Genomic DNA, 22,330 nt, shown 5'->3' on the forward strand with positions numbered 1-22,330 from the left:
TAGAAACCTAGGACTTGAGGGATGGCATAGTCATTGTTGGGGTCTCCTTATTGCCTTCCATATATTCCAGTCAGGGCACTGCAGAAGCCTCCAGCCTGGAACCACCTTTGATATCCTTCCTGGGGTAATGTCAGTGGGGTCCTGTGGCAAAGTGAGCATTCCATCCCACATCAACTTGGCAGCAACAAGACTTAGCCAGCTAATGCAAAGAAGGTTGGGTTACTATTCACTTCACTGCCCTTCCCTCATCCCCAGTGTCACCAAGACCCAGCAGGATGCTGCACCTCCATGCAAACCCAATGTATTTCAATGGTTTCCCCTTTGTAATGTGGCCCCCAAAAGATATGTTCTTGTCAAATCCCTGGAACCTTGAATGAGACCTTATTTGGAAAAAGGATCTTTGCAGATGTAATTAAAGACCTCAAAATGAGATCCTCCTGGATTATTTAGGTGAGCCCTCATCTAATCATAAGTGTCCTTACAAGAGATGCACAGAGAAGAGTTTTGCAGCCACAAGCCAATGAATACCTAGAGCCACCAGAAGCTGGAAGAAGTGAGGACAATTCTCCCCCAGAGCCTTCAGAGGGAGTGTGGCCCTGCTGACACTTTGATTTTGGGTTTCTGGTCTCCAGACTATAAGAGAATAAAAAATTTTCTAAAACCACCAAATTTGTGGTAATTTGTTACGGTAGCCAATGACTTCAATCAAAATTAACAATTTGTGTTCTGGGAAGGAACTTGTGAAGAAAATTAAAAGACAAGCAACAGCCTTGCAACACATTTCTGTCAAGGACTTGTATCTAGAATATGTAAAGAGCTTTCCAAAATCAACAGTATTAAAAAATCCAATTACAAAATGGACAAAAGACATTTCAGTAAAGAGTATATGTAAATGGCAAGTAAGTCCACAAAAAGTTATTCAACATCACTGGCCATTAGGTAAATGCAAATAACCACACTGAGTTATCAGTACATGCTTGTCAGAATGGCCAAAATTTTAGAAAAAATTAGTGATTATATCAACTGTTAGGATGTGGAGACACTGGACCACTCATACTCTGTGGGTGTAAAATGGTACAGCCACTCCAGAAAAGAGTATGGCAGTGTCTTACAAAATGGAACGTGCTTACTATGCAACCCAGGAAACGTACCCTTTATCCCAGAGAAATGCAAATGTTCATAAAAAAAAAAAAAAAAAAAAAAAACCTGTACACAAATATTCACAACAGTTTGGTTATAAATAGCCCCAAACAGGCAACAACTCACAAATCCTTTAATGGGTGAACAAACTATAGCGATCCATATGTGGAATACTCCTAAGCCATACAAAGGAAAGATCTGTTGATACAATTGAGGTGGTCTCAAGGGAATACCGCTGAGTGAAAAAAGCCAACCTCAAAAGGTTAAATGGTATATTATTCCATTTGTATAACATTCTTGAACTGACAAAATGATGGATATGGAAAACAGAACTAGAATTTTGGGATCAAGAAGGCGGGGACAAGCAGGGAGGTGGCTGTAGCTCTGAAAGGGTAGCAGGAGGAATCCTTGTGATAAACTTGTTCTGTGTGTTGACATGATGGTGGTCATATGAATCTATTTACATATGACAAAATTGCACAGAATTAAACACACACACACATAAATTAGTGCATGTAAAACTGATGATATTTGAATAAAATCAGTGGATTGTACCAATGTAGATTTCCTGATTGTGATATTATGTTATAGTTATGCAAGGTATTAACTTTGGGGGAAACTGGGTGAAGGAAATATGGCATCTCTCTGCATTATTTTTTATTAATTACATCTAAATGCACAATTATCTCAAAACTCAAAAGAAAAAAAATTAAAAACCAATCCAAGTCCCTAAAATTGAATGAGTCATAAAATTATATATATGATATATAAGATATATATATAATATATATATAAGATGTATGTATATATATCATATATATATGAACAAACATATATATATATATACGTATATATATATATATACGTATATATATATATGAGAGAGAGCACAAGCAGGGGAAAGGGAGGGGCATAGGGAGAGAAAGAGAGAGAGAAACACTGAGCACAGAGTCCAACGCAGGGCTTGATCCCACCACCCTGGGATCACAACCTGAGCCAAAATCAAGAGTCAGACACTCAACAGACTGGGCCACCCAGGCACCCCATAAACTATAAAGCTATCTCATAGTCAATAGCATTTGTTTTTAAAATCCTGATTTTTAATAACCTATTATCTTATTATTTACCAGTATATAATTGAGGCATTTACATTATAAATGCTTGTTTAATACTCTTTATAAGCAATTCCTCTAGTCACGATTTTCTAATCTGGTTGTATGGAAGTTATTGTTAAGGAGATATTTAGCCCCACAAAAAAGTCTGCTTTTGTTTATACATATTATATACCAAATCTCAAACCTATAAAGGGGTACACACCTTTTTGGAGTGTGGCTTGAACAGCTTCTGATGTTTCACATAAAATTATGTCAAAATTCAAGTGTAAGAAGATGCAGAAGTACCATTCTCATGAAGAATGATTAGATTTTTCATTGTAAAGTAACTAACTCCTCTAATAATCACCTTCTAGCTTCCTTTGTGCATTAAGAGGATGCACAGAAACCTGGTGGGGTGGGGGACAAGAGGGCATAGTGGGAAAGATGCTAGAAGTATGTAGAAACCCACTGAGAGTTTGAAGAGCAGCTTAACTAAAGGGAGTCTCTGACCTCTGTCCCCAAATCCTTGGATGTTGGTCTCCCTAAAACTCTGGGTTCTGAGTATTTTTCCTTGTCTAATAAAATTTTCAAAACACATAATTAAAGATGCAATTATACTATGATTCAGATTGTGCCTTATTTTGTGAGTACCTAATGCCACTTTCACTGTTTTCCAATTTAGATTGTACTTTCACAGGACTGTGAGCCTTTTAGCCATACACCAATGCCATAAACACACAAATCTCAAAATAACACATTTTAATACAGTACATATATTCTAAGAAAGATGATTTTGAAACCAGGAAGCAAAAAATTTACTATTTTCCCCACTTTACAAACAGGAAAATAATATATTTAATGACCTTGTATCCTATTTAAGGTAAAATGTAAATAATACCAAAGAAATAAGTACTATATCTTTGATTCCTTCTCCTTGTCCTGTCATTATCCCTATAGATTATGGTGTTTTACCATCTCAGTTACCTTTAAATAGCTAGGAATTATGGAAGGTACCATCTATAATAACAAAAATTCCATATAAAAGTTTGAAGATAATATCATCATCCAAAAATAAAAGCAACTTAACAATTCTGCACTAACAAGTGTTGGTGAGGATGTGAAGAAAAGGGAACCCTTATGCCAATTGGTGCAGCCGCTATGGAAAATAGTATGGATCTTCCTCAAAAAATTAAAACTATCATTCAGTCCAGCAATTCCACTTCTAAATATTTTTCCAAAGAAAATGAAACCACTAATTTGAAAAGACATGAGCAGCCCTATGTTCAATTGCAGCATTTTTTTTATAATAGCCAAGGTATGGAAGCCTCCTAAATGTCCATCAATAGACAAATGGATAAAGAAGATGTGGCATATATATACACACACAATGGAGGATTACTTAGTGGAATATTACTCAACCAAAAAAAAAAAAAGAAAGAAAGAAAGAAAAAACTAAACAAAACAGGAAATCCTGCTTTTGCAGCAACATGGATGAACCTAGGGGCTATTGTGCTAAGTGAAAGAAGTCAGAGAAAGACAAATGCCACGTGATTTCACTTATGTGTAGAATCTAAAAAACAAAACAAATGAATTAACAAACAACACAGAAACAGACACATAGATTCAGGGAACAAATTGATGGCTGCCAGAGTGGGGGGGGGGACAAAATAAGGGGATTAACAGGTACAATCTCCCAATTATAAAATAAATAAGACATGAAGATGTAATTGCCGTATAAGGAATGTAGTCAATGATATTGTAACAACTGTATGGTGACAGATGATAACTAGACTTATTGTGGTGACTGTTTCATAATGTATATAAATATATCACTGTTCTACAGCTGAAGCTAACACAATATTATATGTCAATTATTCAATAATAAATAATAAGTTTTTGGCCAAATCAAAGCCAGGTCCTATTATCATCATCATAAAATGATAATAGGATAAGTCTGCAGTTTATCCAAAAATATTTATTACAATTTTGCTTAAAGAATTTAGAAGTCAATGCTTTAGAGTTTGACAGAATGCAGGGTAAAGTATTGTTACTAGACTACCTGCAGACACTATACATATTTGATACAATAAAATGTACAGGTTTGAGAGGCAATCTACTATAATCATTTTAATAAATTGTTTTTTTATCCTCCATTTAAAGGTTGTTGAGGATTTAAAATTTTTTTTTTTTTTCAACGTTTTTTATTTATTTTTGGGACAGAGAGAGACAGAGCATGAACGGGGGAGGGGCAGAGAGAGAGGGAGACACAGAAGCGGAAACAGGCTCCAGGCTCTGAGCCATCAGCCCAGAGCCTGACGCGGGGCTCGAACTCACGGACCGCGAGATCGTGACCTGGCTGAAGTCGGACGCTCAACCGACTGCGCCACCCAGGCGCCCCAAGGTTGTTGAGGATTTAATGAGTCAGAAGAAAATGAGTTTTCACTACCACTTTTTTCACTGATACTTTCTTCATATACTTTGTGATAAAGATGATTCATCCAGTATATTATAATAAATTATTGTATGACTACCAATTGCCACAATAAGGATATATAATAATCAAAAAACCTCAGGGGCATATAACAACTGACTTTATCTGTTAACTCTATGGGTAATTTAGACTGGGATCAGCTGGGCTCCCTGACATGACCAGCAATTGGCTGTGGGTCATCTGAGAAAGGATGGACAATTGGAGACACCGAGCGTGCTTTGTCTCATTCTCCAGCAGCCTAGACCAGGTATGTTCTTATGATGAAGGCAAACCAAGAAAATGGAAACAACGTGTTTGTTCAAGTCTAACATCCCATTAGCAAAGTATGTCACATGGCCAAACTTGTAATCAATAAGCAAAGAAATAGAACCTGCCTTTTAAAAAATGTTTGTTTATTTTTTTTAATTTTTTTTTCAACGTTTATTTATTTTTGGGACAGAGAGAGTCAGAGCATGAACGGGGGAGGGACAGAGAGAGAGGGAGACACAGAATCGGAAACAGGCTCCAGGCTCTGAGCCATCAGCCCAGAGCCTGACACGGGGCTCGAACTCACGGACCGTGAGATCGCGACCTGGCTGAAGTCGGACGCTCAACCGACTGCGCCACCCAGGCGCCCCAAATGTTTGTTTATTTTGCACGGGGAGGGGCAGAGGGAGAGGGAGACAAAATCTGAAGCAGGCTCTGCACTGTCAGCTCAAAGTCCAATGCGGGACTCGAACTAACTGTGAGATCATGACCTGAGCTGAAGTTGGACGCTCAACCAACTGAGCCACTCAGATGCCCCTAGAACCTGCCTTTTATTCCAACTGTAGAGTCAAATGGTAAAGGAGTCAAATGGTAAAGTCAAAAGGTAATGGAAATATGACCATTAATGCAACTGATTTTTGACAGTCCACAGTGGTGATATTCACATTCCTTCCACATGCAAAATACACTCACTCATTCCAGGACCCCCAGAGTCTCATACAATCACAGCATCAGCCCTCAAGTCTAGGATTTCATGATACATGTCAGATCCAGATGCACCTCTTCTTGATCCAGAGATCTATGAAGTAAAAAGATAAGTAACCTGCCCCCTGCCTCAACACACACATACACACACACATAATTCAAAAGGAACAGAAAAACCACAATAAATAAATAAATAAATAAATAACCACAATAAAAAAATAAATAAATAAATCTCCCCCCATTGGAAAGGGGGAAGAAAGGGAAGCATAAAGTCTCTGGTTCCTAACCATTTCGATACCCTACTGGGCCTACTGTTCTGGCAGTGCGGAAATGTTCCCTGACTGGAGCCCAATCTCTAACTGCTCTCTGGGAGCTGCTCCCTGACTCATTGTTCCCCACAGCCTTTGGTTACCCTACGTGCTTCTTTTCCCATCAGTCTCCTTTATTCTTTCTGAAGACGTGATCCTTGTTAGCTGCTGAGTAACTTTCTCAAGCTGCTTCATGCCAAAGAAAGTCAAAGGCCACGTGATGTTTTTATAGCATGATCATCATTTAGGCCAAGCATTTGGTGTTTTTGCTAGTAACACTTTATTTTATTTTTTAATTTTTTTAACATTTATTTTTGAGAGACAGAGAGAGACTGAGCATGAGTGGCAGAGGGGCAGAGAGAGAATGAGACACAGAATCTGAAGCAGGCTCCAGGCTCTGAGCTGTCAGCACAGAGCCTGACGCGGGCTTGAACTCACAAACTGTGAGATCATGACCTGAGCCGCAGTTGGGACGCTCAACCGACTGAGCCACCCAGGCGCCCCGCTAGTAACACTTTAAAACTTTTGAGATTTCTTGTCTGGTTAGGGTCCCTTACACATCCCAAAGCCACATCTATAACTGGTATCAATATACACTTTAGATTTTCTCACTGCTACTTTTTTGGATCAGGTTTCTGTGGGACCACACCCTTAAGCTATTTTCCACTTGAGATCTACTTAGTAACACCTTAAACTCAACTCAGAACTGTATTATCAAAACATCTGAATGGAGATGGGCATTGAGGAGGGTACTTGTTGGGATGAACACTGGGTGTTGTGATAAATCATGGGAATCTACTTCCGAAGCCAAGACTACACTGTATACATTGTGTGTTAGCTTACCTGACAATAAATTACTAAAAACAAACATTATAAAAAAATTTAAAAAAATATATATGAATAAAAAATATATCTGATAGTCACAATCTTGATTTGATGTTTGATGTGTGCTCATGTCTTACTTTAAGACTTTGCTAGCTGAGCTGGCTGGAGATAAGACAACAGTTTTATTTTCCAATTTAGTAACTCTGGCTTTATATATTATATAATTCTGCTTGCAACCTAACCAGCTCCTTTTGTCTTTTTTCTTTGTCTTCTCTTTCTCTCCCTTCCTTCCTTTCTCTATTCTTTCTCTCCCCTTTTTTTCTTCCTTTCTCCTTTCCTTCTTTCTTTTTAAAGTTCACCTCTTTCATGTAGTAGTACTTTAGACTATGCAGCCATAAGCCACCAGGTGGCACTTTCCACATTTTGCCTGGAGACCTCCTTGCCCAAAGCCAAAGTTCATCAGGTTTATTTTTTTTCTTTTTTCTTTTTTTTAAGTTTATTTATTTTGAGAGAGACGGACACAGAGCAAGCAGGGTAGAGGCAGAGAGAGGGAGAGAGGGAGAATCCCAAGCAGGCTCCTCGCTGCCAGCGCAGAGCCCCACAAGGGCTCTAATTCATGAAACTCTGAGATCATGACCTGAGCCAAAACCAAGAGTCAGAAGCTTAACCGACTGAGCCATCCAGGTGCCCCTATTTCCTGTTTTCTAAGATAGCACAAACAGCCGTTTTATCTAATGTTTCATAACAGCTTAATGTAGTTTTCTATTATTCGAGCCTCAGCTAACGGTTTGCTCAACTTGCTACTCTCCAAGAGCCAAGAGCATATCATTTACAATTTTGTTGTACAGCTCCCACCTTCAGCACCAAGTTGTGTAGCAGTTGTTACCAAATTAATGCCACGAAACAATCACACATTTTTTGTTGACTCAAAAAGAGGGGATGTTCATTATAAAGTTAGTGATTGCACTCTCAATATCCATATTAATTCAATTTTTTAAAGTATTATTGAAGTACAGTTGACACACATTATATTAGTTTCAGATGTAGAATATAATGATTTGATTGTTCTACATATTACTCAGTGCTCACAATAAAAGCAGTCACCATCTGTCCCCAACATTATTGTAATAATATTGACTATATTTCCTATGCTGGACTTTTCCTCTCTGTGACTTATTTTATAACTGGAAGTTTATCTCCTTCATTTATTTCACACACTCCCCAACTTCCTCCCCTCTGGCAACTGCCAGTTTGTTCTGTTTTCTCGGAGTCTGTTTATTTGTTTTGTTTCTTAGATTCCATATATAAATGAAATCATACGGTATCAGTCTTTCTTTGCCTGACTTATTTCACTTGGCATAATACTCTGTAGGTCTGTCCATGTTCTCACAAATGGCAAGATTTCATGTTTTCTGGCTAACAAATATGGTACACACGTACACACACACACACACACACACACACACACACCTCCTATCAATCGCCTTCCCTATTCAATAATTTGAAAATAACTGTTTTCTACATACAATAGTTTTCATATTCATCAATTACTGCAACAATTTACTTTGCAATAACAATTACAAATTTATACTTTGATGGAATTACAGGAGGAAGCTCATGAGATTTTATTTGGTTATATCTGGAAAGCCTACTTATACTTGAAATCGAATATTCGAATGCTAACAATAAATCTGATGCCTTATTTTTATTACTAGAATCATTAACAATGATTAGATATGATGGCAACCTATATAATCATGTAGTGGTTTCATGCACAATTTCCCTAAAGCCACAAATGATGTTAAAGTAGTTGATTATTTAACAGCCCCAAAACCAAATAACTGAACTTGGCTGAAAACCAAGGCTAAAGCTAAACTTTGGTGCATCCCTAGTTAAATATATGGATACTGGGAATGTATGACTACTCATTCTTTTCATTGCTAGGTTGATACATCAAAAAAGTTGATGACACTGAACTAGAATACTATAATCCAGCTAAATCTGAAGATTAAGTATTCTATCGACTTCTCAAGTTTTTCTACCTCATAGATCTGCATCCACATAAATCTAGTTCAGATAAATCAACCGCAGGCTGAATTTTATCACAAGTCTGTAATACGATATAAAAAAAAAACTGTCACTGTGAGACAAACTGTTGTAACCCACTTTTTAAAAATTTAATTATAGGGGCACCTGGCTGGCTCAGTTGGTTGAGTGTCCAACTTCGGCTCAGGTCATGATCTTGCGGTCTGTGAGTTCAAGTCCTGCATCGGGCTCTGTGCTGACAGCTCAGAGCCTGGAGCCTGCTTCGGATTCTGTGTCTCCCTCTCTCTCTGCCCCTCCCCCACTCATGCTCTGTCTAAAATAAATAAATATTTAAAAAAATTTTTTTTAATTTAAAAATTCAATTACACACACACACACACACACACACACACACATTAGACAGATTCTGTGTATTGGCTTGCTCACCTCCATTCTACCTTGCTTCTAACTAAAGAGGATGTAAAGCTAAAAAAAAATAAAAAATAAATCATGCATCCCCAGGGTTGATTACACCTGCCTTCTGGATATGTGTTAGGTTACACCCACTGGATGAAGTCTTCTGGGAGTTGAGTGAGGCAGAGGCCATTTTTCCTATTTGTTTGGTTTGTTTGTTTGTTTGTTTCTGCTGGCCAGCAAGGACCCACCTGCTAGATTCTTCTGTGCCAAACGGTGGGTACATCAATGACAGAGGCAGCAGTATCTTCTGGATTTCCTGTCCCTGGTTACTGGGACACACTTGCAGGTAACTATTCTCCAGCCTTCTAGATGTCAAGCCCTGGCAGTGGTGACAGCACATTAATTCCAGCTCCTTGAATTCATAGTTCCATCAATGGCTTCAAATGACAACTCATCTGGCAGACTGGCTCTGCCTAGTTCTCAGATGTGATTCTGGAGGCCAACCCCAGAACCCACTACTTCAGCAACTCAATGGTTCTACAGGCATCTAATTTACTATATTTTAAAAAAAAAATTTTTTTTTAACGTTTATTTATTTTTGAGACAGAGAGAGACAGAGCATGAGCAGGGGAGGGTCAGAGAGAGAGGGAGACACAGAATCTGAAACGGGCTCCAGGCTCTGAGCTGTCAGCACAGAGCCCGACGCGGGGCTTGAACTCATGGACCGTGAGATCATGACCTGAGCCGAAGTCGGCCACTTAACCAACTGAGCCACCCAGGCGCCCCCTAATTTACTATAGTAAACCTTGTTGCTTAAATATCTACACAAATTTTAGAAATTGAGTACATTAAGTAGAGACATGGAAGATATATAAAAAAAAAAAACCAAAATCAGGGCACCTGAGTGGCAGTCAGTTAAGCATCTAACTTCAGCTCAGGTTATGATCTCACACTCTGTGAGTCTGAGTCCTGTTTCCGGCTCTGTGCTGACAGCTCACAGCCTGGAGCCTCCTTCAGATTTTGTGTCTCCCTCTCTCCCTCCCCCTCCCCCACTCACACTCTGTCTCTGCGTCTCAAAAATGAGTAAACATTAAAAAAAAAATTTTTTTAAACAACCCAAACCAGATATCCAAAGAAGTAAAATATCTGACATGAAAATTGGATTGAATAGAAATAACAGCAGATTAATTATTATGGAAGAAATAATTCATGAACTTGAAGACAGAGCAATAAAAATTATTCAAGAGTTAACAGAGAGACAGAAAAAAAAGGCTGAAAAAAAATGAACTGAATACCATTGAGTTATGGGACAACTTGAAGCACCCTGAAAATGTCTTATTCAAGTCCCCAAAGAAGAAGTGGGAGACATAAAAATATTTGAAGGAACACTGGCTGAAATTTTTCCAAATTTGATAAAACACTACAAGTTAACAGATTCCAGAAGCTTGACAAATACCAAACACAACAAACATGAATAAAACTGTACCAAAGAAAATCATAATAAAATTTCTTAAAACCAGTTATAAAGAGAAAACTTTAAAGTCAACCAGACCCTTACTCCTCCTCCCCACAAAAAACCACATATTATTTAGAGAAGAACCAATGAAAATAGCAGACTTCATTTTGGAAATAATACCAAATCAAAAGGCATGAACAAAACATCTTTAAAGAAGAGGAGAAAAAAGCCTGTCAAATTAGAATTCTATACTTAGCAAAACTATCTTCAAAAATATAAAGGTAACATAAAAACAACTTGACATAAGCCATAAGAATGCTGAAAGAATCCATACCCAGCAGACTTGTACTACAAAAATATGTTAAAGTCTATCAGGCAGAAATAAGAGATACCAGATGGAAATACAGATCTACACAAATAAACGCAGAGTACCAGAAATGTGGGTATATTTAATAGCCTTTTTCCCCTTGACTGTATAAAGCAAAAATAAAAACAATAAAATATGTTATGGAGTTACAAGTTATGGAGAAGTCAAGTGTATAGTAACAATAGCACAAGGGCCAGTTGGGGACAAACAGAAGTATATTGGTGTAAGGCCCCCAAACATAAAGTAGTAGTTAGACATATATAGTATCAACCCTAAAGCAACCACTAAGAGAGCAAAGAGTTATATAGTTAATATGCCAATAAGGAAGATAAAAGACAGAATGATAAAAAAAAAAATACTCAATCCCAGTAAGTCTGAAGAGAAAGAAAAGGGAACAAAGAACACATGGGGAAAAGTAGAAAATAAATAGCAGACTGGCAGATTTACACAAAATTGCATCAGTCGTCATGTTAATATAAAGTCAAAAACCTCAATTAAAAGGCAAAGATATCAGACTGAATGAAAAAGACCCAACTATCTGTTGTGTAACCCCCCAAACCTCATTTTTTTACATAAACATACAAATAGGTTAAAAGGATAAGAAAAGACACTAGTCTAACAATTTTTTTAAAAACCATAGTGGCTCTTATCAGGAAACTGGTTTTCAGAGCAAAGAATTTATCAGAGATAAGGTCATTTCAGAATAATAAAGGGCCCAATTCATCAGAACTTAATATCCCTGAATGTGTCTTCAAATAACATGAAGCAAAAATTGATATACTACAGCAAGGAGAAAAAGATACATCTATACTTATAGTTGGAGATTTGAATACTCTTCTCTCTATACAAAAAAAAAAAAAAAAAAAATCAGTAAGGATCCAGAAGACTTGAACACTATTGACACTTATACAACATTCCATCCAGCAGCAAAATACATATTCCTTTCAAGTACACACAGAACATTTACTAAGATAGGACACATTTGGAGCAATAAAACATCTCAAAACTTATTTCAAAATAGTCTGCAGTAGAATTTATCTGCTCGTTGTCCAGGGTTCTCAGCATGGAGCTCCTAAACATCTTAGAATATCCCAAACAATGTGTCTCTTATTCATCATGGTGCATGCTAATGAGGTGGCTCATGGGGGGCCCTAGACAGTTTATGCCAACAGGAAGACTTAGGATGGCAGTAGCCCACAACAGAAATACCAACCACATGATTAGAATGGTGAGACTTTGCACCATCCTGACATCCAGGGAAGGTAGAAGCCTGGGGAACTGGAGATGGAGTTTAACCACAGAGTCAATGATTTACCAAACCCTCCCTACATGATGAAACCCCAAGAAAAACTCTGGACTTCCTTAGATCTTAAAATTTCTCATTACAAGGCAAAAAATATATATATATATGAACAGGTGACAGATGCTAGACTTACTGTGGTGATCATTTTGTAATAGAAATATCGAAAAATTATACTGTACATCTGGAATATGTCAATTATATCAAAATTTAAAAAGAAAACAACTGTTAGCTAGGATGCAACTGAAAGTCACTCTAAGGAGGCTGAAAGCCATCAGCAGAAGGCAGGTGGGAAGGGACAAAAGCCTGGATTACTGGGTTTTGTTTTGCAGAACCAAAGGTTCCAGCCAAGGAGAAGCTTGACTAGGTGTTTTGCCTGATAGCCCCTTGCTAGGTGTGTCTCACCTGATAGCTCCTCATCTGAGCTAGTTTGAGCTGGATTGGAGCTGAGGAGCAGCACAAAAGCCCTCCTGAGTTGTCCTGAAATTACATTCAGCTCATTACAATGCTACGATCTCCTTCTATGGGCAGAGTTTTCTGCTATTTTTTGAACATATGATGTATGCACTAGCCCCCTGACATGATATGCATCCACAAGTGAACCAAAAGTGGCTGTGCAATCTCCCTTGCTCCCACCCCTTACACTGAATAAAAGCTTCCTGTACTAACAGCATGGTGAGACAGTTGTGAGCTATCTCTGTCTTCTCACTTATAACAAGCAATAAAAAGTTCTTTGCTCTCAACATTTCCTTGGGTTGTGTTCAATTTGATGAACCCCCTACGGCAAACTGCTTCATTTCAGTTACATAACCAAAAACAAACAAAAAAATCTCTGGACTTCTGATCACTTGATACGTTTTATTTCTCGACCTAGTTACATAGTTGTTGCTTATAATTACCCACTAACTGGGACACCTGGATGGCTCAGTCGGTTGGTTGTCCAACTTCAGCTCAGGTCATGATCTTGCGGTTCATGAGTTCGAACCCCACATTGGACTCTGTGCTGACAGCTCGGTGCCTGGAGCCTGCTTCGGATTCTGTGTCTCCCTTTTTCTCGGCCCCTCCCTCACTCGTGCTCTGTCTCTCTCTCAAAAATAAACATTAAAAAAAAAAATTACCCACTAACTTACTTCTGTACTTTTCTGTATGTAGATTTCACAATATTTTTAAATATTGAAATTAATCTAGATTTGATGAAGATATAAATTGAGATTCAGAAAGCACCTAAATCCTAAACATGATAAAAAGAAATCTATAGCTAGACATATAATAACAACTACAGACTTCCAAAGATAAAAGTGAACATCTTAAAACAGCCCAAAGAAGTCAACTTGAAATCCACAGTTCTAAAGACATAATTTTATAAAGTGAATTCTACTTCGAAGGAATTTTTTTTTTTTTGACATTTTTATTTATTTTTGAGAGAGAGAGAGACAGCACGAGCAGAGGTAGGGCAGAGAGAGAGGGAGATAAAGAACTTGAAGCAGGCTCCAGGCTCTGAGCTATCAGCACAGAGCCCGAGGCGGGGCTTGAACCATCAACTGTGACATCATGACGTGAGCCAAAGTCAGACTCCCAACGAACTGAGCCACCCAGGCGCCCCAGGAATGAATTTCTGATATGCAAGAAAAAAAGGTCAGGAAAAAAAAAAAAAAGATAATCATGTGTGCAAACCGAAACATTAACTCTATAAAATACTAAAGGAATCTGACCAGAATTAACATATTTTAACAACTTTGTGATTTTTGGAAAGAGGGTACATGTATTTACCATTTGGGGATGTTAAGCATGTTAAATTCTTAAGAGTAATCAAGAGTACTTAGAATGTTCACATTTCAAATCAGTCAAGGGAAAATACATAATAAAAAATTCAAGCAATCCAAAAAGATGAAAGAATGGGGAAAAAAGCATAGCACAGAAAAGAGAAAAACAGAAAGCACAAAACAATATGGAAAAAATAAATCCAAATAGATTTGCACTTTGGCACTATTGGTGGGACAGATACTTTCAGTTCTCCCAATACAAAACGCTAGATTCTGGAGAAAACACACCTTTTAACTCATTGTTCATTGAACTATGTAAGGAGAATGTCCCGGCCTCAATCCCCTACAATCACAGGGAGGAAAACAATGAGCTGAAACAAAAGCAGGAAAGGATCAGGAAGCATCAGGCAAAAAGCAAATTTGAAAGGTGGGGTTTACCCTGACAGCAAATGCTGACAGCAGCCTGCCATCCACCTCTGAAGACAAAACCTTGGGACAGTAGCAAGGCCAGGGAGATGAAAATAAGACAAACTAAGACAACCACATTCAGGAAGGACCTTGAAGGGGCTACTGTGGTGCCAAAGGGGTTGATACTGACTCACTGGAAGCAAATGCAAATCAAATCTGAAGGGAATCAAGCACAATCTAGGTCCTTTGTCTTCCCACAGACTAAGCTCAGCCACGCACACAAGGAAACAGGCCAAAATGGTACATGACAATATCCAAAAACTTAGACTTAAAAAGACTTAAAATACTGAAATGATTAAAAATATAAAGTATTTTTGTTTTTAAAAATTAGAAATGGACTGATATGAGACCATAATGAATAAATAGGAAGATGAGAAAAAGAATCAAATGAAAAATATAATTACTAAAATTAAAGCCATCATTAGTGGTTGTTTTTTTTTTTAAGTTTATTTATTTATTTTAGAGAGAAAGCAAGAGCGAGTGGGGCAGGGGCAGAGAGAGAGGGAGAGAGAAAGAATCCCAAGCAGACTCCACACTGCCAGTGCGGAATGAACCGTGAGATCATGACCTGAGCTGAAATCAAGAGTCAGATGCTTAACCAATTGAGCCATCCAGGCACCCCCATCATTAGTGTTTTAAACAGTAGATCAGACAATGCTGAAAAACAAATTAAAGAACAAGAGACAAAGTTGAGGAAATGAACCAAAATGCAGCACAAATAAACAAGATGAAATTTTAACAAACATGAAGGGTGGAGTAAGAGAGGCCATCATTTGTCCAATCAGTCAGTGGCCAAAAATTTTATAGAACTGATGTCAAAGACACAGGAAGCCAGCACATACTGAGATTAATAAAGGAAATTCACATCTCCAAACATTAGAGTAAATCTGGAGAACACCAAAGGGGCGTAAAACAGTTTTGGCCAGTTTAAGAAAAGAATATAGAATAGCTAAAAGATTAAAAGGAGATGGAAATAAAAGATAACCTAAAAACTCAGAACATGGAGGCACAAAGATGCTGAAAGACTAACTAAAGGTCACAGAATATGTAGCAACGCTGTGATTTACCCCCTGCGTTCTCTCTCTTCAGAAGGTGTACTTTTAACTATTACTTTACGTTCTTTTTAAACTGGCCAAGAGTGTTTTACTCTTCTTAGCCTTTTTTTCTTTTAAACCTTTCTAGCTGTCTAATAATTTCTGGCTGAACTAATACAAGGATTATTAGAAACTTTTAAAAAATGGATTATCTAAAAAAATATATATTCTTTTTATCAATGTAACAACCTTACCTGTATACTACATGTAGAAAATTCCAGAGTCTTTGATGCAGAGTACTAAATATTTGCTTATGAGTACCTTTTGATGTTTTTGCTCCAAGTTGTTTTTGATAACCCTAAACTCCCTGTTAAAAATCCTTAGTAAGGAAATTCTCAAATTTCAAGGAATCTAAAACTAACATAAAATGTCTTACCTAGAAGAAAGCACCTTTACACTACTCTTTATTCACATTTGTGTACTTTATTTTTGTCTTTAGATTATATCTGCAAAGGTTATAAACTTGAGAACAGGCCTCTTCTAAATCAGTGCTGAGGTATACTTTGGTGTGTTCTAGAAACTTCCTTATGTCTTGCAAATTACAGGATGTCCACAATCTTATATACCCAATTTTTAATCTTGCAGACAAAAGGAGAAAGCAATGAATGGGAAAAACTGACACCTATCAATTTAGTGCCTGCATATATCTGCTGTAGGTGTGACATCCATAGTCTCATCTCCAAAAAGAAGATGCAAAAACATCTAATCATTACTTTAAAACTCTGAAGACTAGCCAGAAGTAGGGGCGCGTGGGTGGCTCAGTCGGTTGGTTAAGCGTCCGACTTTGCTCAGGTCATGATCTTGCGGTTCTTGAGCTCAAGCCCCACATTGGGCTCTGTGCTGACAGCTCAGAGACTGGGGCCTGCCTCAGATTCTGTCTCCTCTCTCTGCCCCTCCCCTGCTCATGCTGTCTCTCTCTGTCTCAAAAATAAACACTAAAAAAAAAATTTTTTTTTTTGAAAGACTAGCCAGAAGGAAATGAATTCTTCCATTACTTAGCATTCTAAAAAACCTATCATACTGCCTTTTTGGGGTCCACCCTCCCCTTAATGTACCACCCTCCCCTTAATGGATGGAGAGTTCCTTCTAGTTCTCTGCAACATGTACACTCCCCTGCCCAACTTCCCACCTGGCCCCTGCCACACCATTCATTATTTCTTGAGTGCCCTCTATGTGCTAGGCAATATAGTAGGTTCTAGCGTACACAGAAGCATTAACTGAACATACATTGCTTTGGTATTTTTTTTTAAAAATCAACTTATTAAACAGTACATGGTACTTCAGCCAAAGATAACTGAATTTTTAATAGATAGCAGCAGAATTTCTTATTTGGAAGTTTCCTAATGGGCTAAATTTCTTGAGCCATTTCATTATTTCACAGAAAAAAAATGTTCTTTGCTATATTATAGCAATGATTTAACTAGCCTATTTTTTACATATAGGTACATATATCTCCCACCCCACCCCTTAATTTACGGGAAATGTACTAACCATGATACTCTTTTTATTGAAAAGCAATATAAAATAGCTTTAGAAATAAGAAGGTCATTTTACATTATTTCTGTTATAAATATTTTTATGTTTTGTGCCAGAATTTACTTCCCATTACTACACTTGCTTTTATCTGGAACATCTTATTTAGATTTCTACATTATTGAATATCTATTAGTGTTTAATTTAGAGGAGCTTAATAAACTGCTAGATCTGAGAACAATGGCCTTTCCTTTGCTTTCTAGACCTTTTTTCTGAACATGCTTATTTATGTACAACGTGGAAATCTGATCCTGTTCTCTTCCAGTGTGCCAACAGCTCTTTTTGTACCTCTTCTGGTAGTTCATAGAAAACTTCAGGATCAATGTCAGAAGGAAAGGTAATTTTCTCATCAGTAGAATCTTGCTCTCTATTTTCTGGAAGTCCTTCATGATGAGAGACTGTTGCTAGTGGTTCCTTATGGCTATCTGTAGTGCGGTTTGTGGAGAAAAGTTGCTCACTCTGCAAATTTGGAAATGAATGGAAAATAGATACAGCGGGGTTTGTATGTGAAAAATGAAATCCTTGAGATTCTTTAGGTCCTTGACTCATTTGTTCATCTTTTAATCTACTGTCCAAATAATGTGAATAATCCTTTTGGCTAGACGGAGAAGAGCAACTACTGCTACTTAAACCTGATGTTCCTGGTTCACAGGAAGAAGACATCTGTTTGCTGCTGGATAAATGATCTTTAGGATTTAAGGGACTATCTTTCATTTGTTTTGTAGAAAAGAAAGATAATACTCCTCTAGAAGCATGTAATGGACAACTCAAACTTTCTTTGCCTTCAAGTTTTTCTCCAGATTTTCCAGAAAGGATTTCTTCTTGAATATCTACTGGAAGTTCCTTAAAGACTTCTTGGTCAATACCTTCAGAAAGTGACCAGAGTGGGAATTCATCAGTGTCTTTTTCTTTAGAAAAATGTGTAGTATCTACGGGAGCTTCCCCAGTTCTTGTACTTTCAATTCTTCCAGATGGTAGAAAATCCCAACTTGTTTCTTTGTCTTTGGAAAAATCTTCCACATGAGTGTCTTTCATTTTCTAGAACACAAGGATAACACAGTAGTTTAAGATATCTGGTATCTTTTAAATATTCATACTGCTGAAGCATGACTATAGCCATGATCTGACCAACATGTTTCTATCCTACTCAATAATTTCAATTCTTTTGGCCAGTTCCAAACAACTAGAGATGATAAATCCACCATAATTAGTCACACTATTGTGTGCATTTTTATTCACTATTCTAGGGAGAGGTTTCCTTCCTAGATAGCATTGAGCCAGAAGATAGGTATGTGTTTGGAAACTTGGAAAGGATCTTAACAATCGTGTTTTCACATTTCCAATTCTGTGGATAAAGGAATGATGGCCTAGAAAATAAATGATTCACCTAAGGGTATCATTCATAAATAAATGAAAGAAAGAAAGAAAGAAAGAAAGAAACAAACAAACAAACAAACAAACAAACAAACAATGAATCAAGGACTGGTTTTCATACAATCCCTATTCTGAAGTGTAACGTTTAACAGAAAGAAAAAAAAATTTTCTATGATAAAAATCCAATGTCAGTATTAAAATGTTAACACTGTTTACATTTACATAAAAATTCAAAAAACATCTTCAGCTCTAATTTGCATAATTTGTCTTTAAATTTTTAAGTTTTTTTTTTTTAATATTTATTTTTGAGAGAGAGAGACGGTGCAAGCAGGGGAGGGGCAGAGAGAAGGACACACAGAATCCAAAGCAGGTTTCAGGTTCTGAGCTGTCAACACAGAGCCCAATGCAGGGCTAGAACCCACGAATGGCAAGATCATGACCTGAGCCAAAGTTGGATAACCAATGAGTCACCCAGGTGCCCCTAATTTGTATAATTTTTCTATGTAAAGTTTTTCACTTAAATTTTCCCTCCAGTTTTGAGCACCATGAAAATGTATCCACAGTCAAATATAACTCAGGAAACATCAATACAACCATAACTTCAAAAAAGTAAAGGAAGAGATCTGGCACACTATATTTACTGTATTCCACTTATATTTACCTAATACCACTATAAATTAAAGTCTTACAATTCTGATTCTACAGATTAAGAAGTAAAAAACAGGGGTGCCTGGGTGGCTCAGTCGGTTAAGCATCCAACTTCAGCTCAGGTCACGATCTCACGGCTTGTGAGTTCGAGCCCCACGTCAGGCCCTGTGCCAACAGCTCAGAGCCTGGAGCCTCTTCAGGTTCTGTGCTTTCTCTCTCTCTCTGCCCCTCCCCCACTCACACTCTGTCTCTGAAAAATAAACATTAAAAACAAATTTTTTTAAAGAAGCAAAAAATAAATACCTCCTTAAATTTCAGTTAATAAAGGGAATAAAAGGGCCACAGGAAAAATGTAATTTGAAGAGGGTACTAATTCATTATTTCTGTAACAGTATTCTGTTCTCATTTTAAACTTAAATGTAAATGAAAATATTACTGAAATTATACTAATTAAACATTAAAACAAAGAAAATAATAAAATCATTTTAAATTAACAGTTAACTACAAGCAAGAACAATTTAGTAAAATATGATTATTTTCTAAAACATCCCATATTTAGTAACTAGAGGTGTGCTAAATGGCCGTATATATAGGCTTTTGTTTTTAGTCACCTGAAAATATGACTGGCCTCTGCTTCTCTACTGCCACACTCTTAATTTCTACAACTGTAGAATCAGTAGTTGTATTATATCAATCTTGCTATCAAAATTTAATATAATTTTAAAACTAAGAAAATGTAAATACTTTAGCAAAACATTAGGGGGACACTGGTAGCTTATGTATAATTTTTTTTTATTGTCAGTATCTGGAATATTTTCACATATTAGCTAATCATCATATTCCTCTTTTTGTACCTCTTCTGGTAGTTCATAGAAAATTTCAAGATCAACGTCAAAAGGAAAGGTAATTTTCTCATCAGTAGAATCTTGTGATTTTCTGTTAAGTCTTCCATGATGACAGACTGTTGCTATTAGTTCCGTATGGCTATCTGTAGTGCAGTTTTTGGAGAAAGGTTGCTCCAAACTTTTGGAAGTTAACACTCCCAAAACAAGGAACCTCCATAGTGGTTTTCTCTTTTATCCAGTGATGCTTATGTAATGGGTACAATATACGAGTAAGTCATTTGAACAATATTATCTGCAGGAATTTCTAAATTGTATCCATGGAACACAAACTTAGATTTGTAACTTAACCACACAAATCAAACAGTGTACTCACAAAACTGCGCTTGCCAGAGCGGGAAGTTGTCGATAATGATGGTGTTAAATAATAATCAATAGTCCCTTTCTTAGCAGTAGTTAATGCTTTAAGGTTGCAGAGGCACACACTTAAAAGGGTCAGATGAAATGGCATCTTCACATTCACCATATTTCGAAAAAGTTTCATAAGTATATCAACCATTGGAGTCATCACATCATAATTTCCTAAATAAAATGTTTGACAAGACAGTATCTAAGCACACTGTATCATAATCAATATTAAAAGCTTAATCTAATGTATACTGCTTCGATTAAAAAGTTGAAATTTTAAAAAGATATCATTGAAAACACCTTGATATTATATACTAAACTGAGCCAACCTAAACACTAAGACAAAATGCCAAATGAGTTAAAGTTTTCAAAAGATTTGAAATACAGGACTTCTGGTTATGGAAGTGTCATGAGGTAAGAAAATCTCCCCATAAAATCGTAATAAAACTTAACAAAATTGGGTGGCTGGGTGGCTGAGTCACTTGAGTGTCCAACTTCGGATCTGGTCATGATCTCAAGGTTCGTGAATTCAAGCCCAGCATCGGGCTCTAGGTTGACAATGCAGAGCCTGCTTTGGATATTCTCTCTCTCTCTCTCTCTCTCTCTCTCTCTCTCTCTGTCTCTCTCTCTCTCTCCACCCGCCCCCACCATGCTTTTTTTCTCTCTAATTAAAAAAACTGGAAAAACAAAACTGAACAAAACTGCCCAAAACAGCCATTTTGAGGGTCTGGAAATGAATGAAAGGCAAATGAACTGAGAACTTAGATAAGAAAGTACGAGACAGCAACCTTACTGGCTGGGATTATTCGTATCTTCACGCAGCAATCCTGCCAGGTGAGGCTGGCTGTGAAAGCCAGCAGCTCTGTTGCCAGAAAGGACAGACTTGATTTGAGGCAGAGGCAGAAGCCCAGTGAAGTGAATAAACCTGGTAGGAAACAAATGGGGAAACTGCATAGCACTCTAGCCTGAGGTTGTAGTTGTGACTGGAATGAGCAAAAACATCAGTGGACCAGCCAAAAATTTACCCAGGAGATCTGGAAATGAGAGAGCCATAGAGGGACTGGATAAGCTCTCCTCCCAACCCAGCCGACTGGGAGACTGCATGCACATGAAGGGGAGGCCAGAGAAGGCCCAAGCTCTCCACACGGGACTGAACAGAATAGCAACCAACATACACGGAAGATGCAAGTGGGCTACAGAAAATAAAAGCCCCTAAGGCAGAGCTGAAAATGGCCTCACTTTTTTTTTCTTTTTTCTTTTAATTTTAGAGAGAGAAAGAGAGAGGGCATAAGCTGGGGAGAGGGGCAGCAGGAGAGGGAGGGAGGGAGGGGAGAGAGAGAGAGAGAGAGAAAGAGAGAGAGAGAATCCCAAACAGGTTCCATGCTCAGCGCAGAGCTCCATCCTATGACCCTGGGATCACGACCTACGCTGAAATCAAGTCAGATGTTCAAACAACTGAGCAACCCCGGCACCCTGAAAATGGCTTAATTTTGTAAAGTGCTCTCCAACCCATGCATTTATCTACTGACAGAAGGTAGAAGCCTTTCAGGCTCTAGCATTCAGGCAAAAGCTTTGACCAGTCATTGGCTAACTACTAAACTATGTAGACACAGGGGTAGCCTAGAAGCCAAAATAAATTTTTTTAATTTAAATAAAAAAAGAAAAAGAAAGCTAAGCAGAGAAATCAGAGGCTACAAATCACAGGGGAGGTAGATTCTGTGGCTTAAGTTCAGACAAGTTAGAAAAGAAAAAGGCGGCGGGGGGGCGGGGAGCCCACAGGAAAAAAAAATCCAAATCTAGAGTTGCTAAAACCCATTATCTGAAAT

The 22,330-nt window shown here is 37.6% G+C and overlaps 1 protein-coding gene and 1 long non-coding RNA gene across 6 annotated transcripts in view; one reads left to right on the top strand and one right to left on the bottom strand.

The window, feature by feature from the left end:
- The window catches only part of POLI (DNA polymerase iota), a 47,473-nt gene that overhangs the window by 568 nt on the left and 24,575 nt on the right, over nt 1-22,330 (bottom strand). For 3 of the 5 annotated variants that reach the window (XM_058692042.1, XM_058692041.1, XM_058692043.1), the window contains 2 exons: nt 20,473-20,678; nt 13,219-18,270 (listed from right to left, as the gene is read on the bottom strand). The exons of 1 other annotated variant lie outside the window; for it this stretch is intronic. In XM_058692042.1, the coding sequence (XP_058548025.1) occupies nt 17,455-18,270; nt 20,473-20,678 (1,022 nt within the window). In that variant the 3' untranslated portion in view covers nt 13,219-17,454. Of the gene's footprint in view, nt 1-13,218; nt 18,271-20,472; nt 20,679-22,330 lie in introns of those variants that run through there. One more of the 5 variants, XM_058692044.1, reaches the window with a different exon arrangement.
- On the top strand, nt 3,937-4,768 carry LOC131490055 (uncharacterized). The gene is made up of 2 exons (XR_009250926.1): nt 3,937-4,394; nt 4,636-4,768. It is a non-coding gene; the product is annotated as an uncharacterized LOC131490055 (long non-coding RNA).

This window comes from Neofelis nebulosa, chromosome 11, assembly GCF_028018385.1.
Source record: "Neofelis nebulosa isolate mNeoNeb1 chromosome 11, mNeoNeb1.pri, whole genome shotgun sequence".
NCBI lineage: Eukaryota > Metazoa > Chordata > Mammalia > Carnivora > Felidae > Neofelis > Neofelis nebulosa.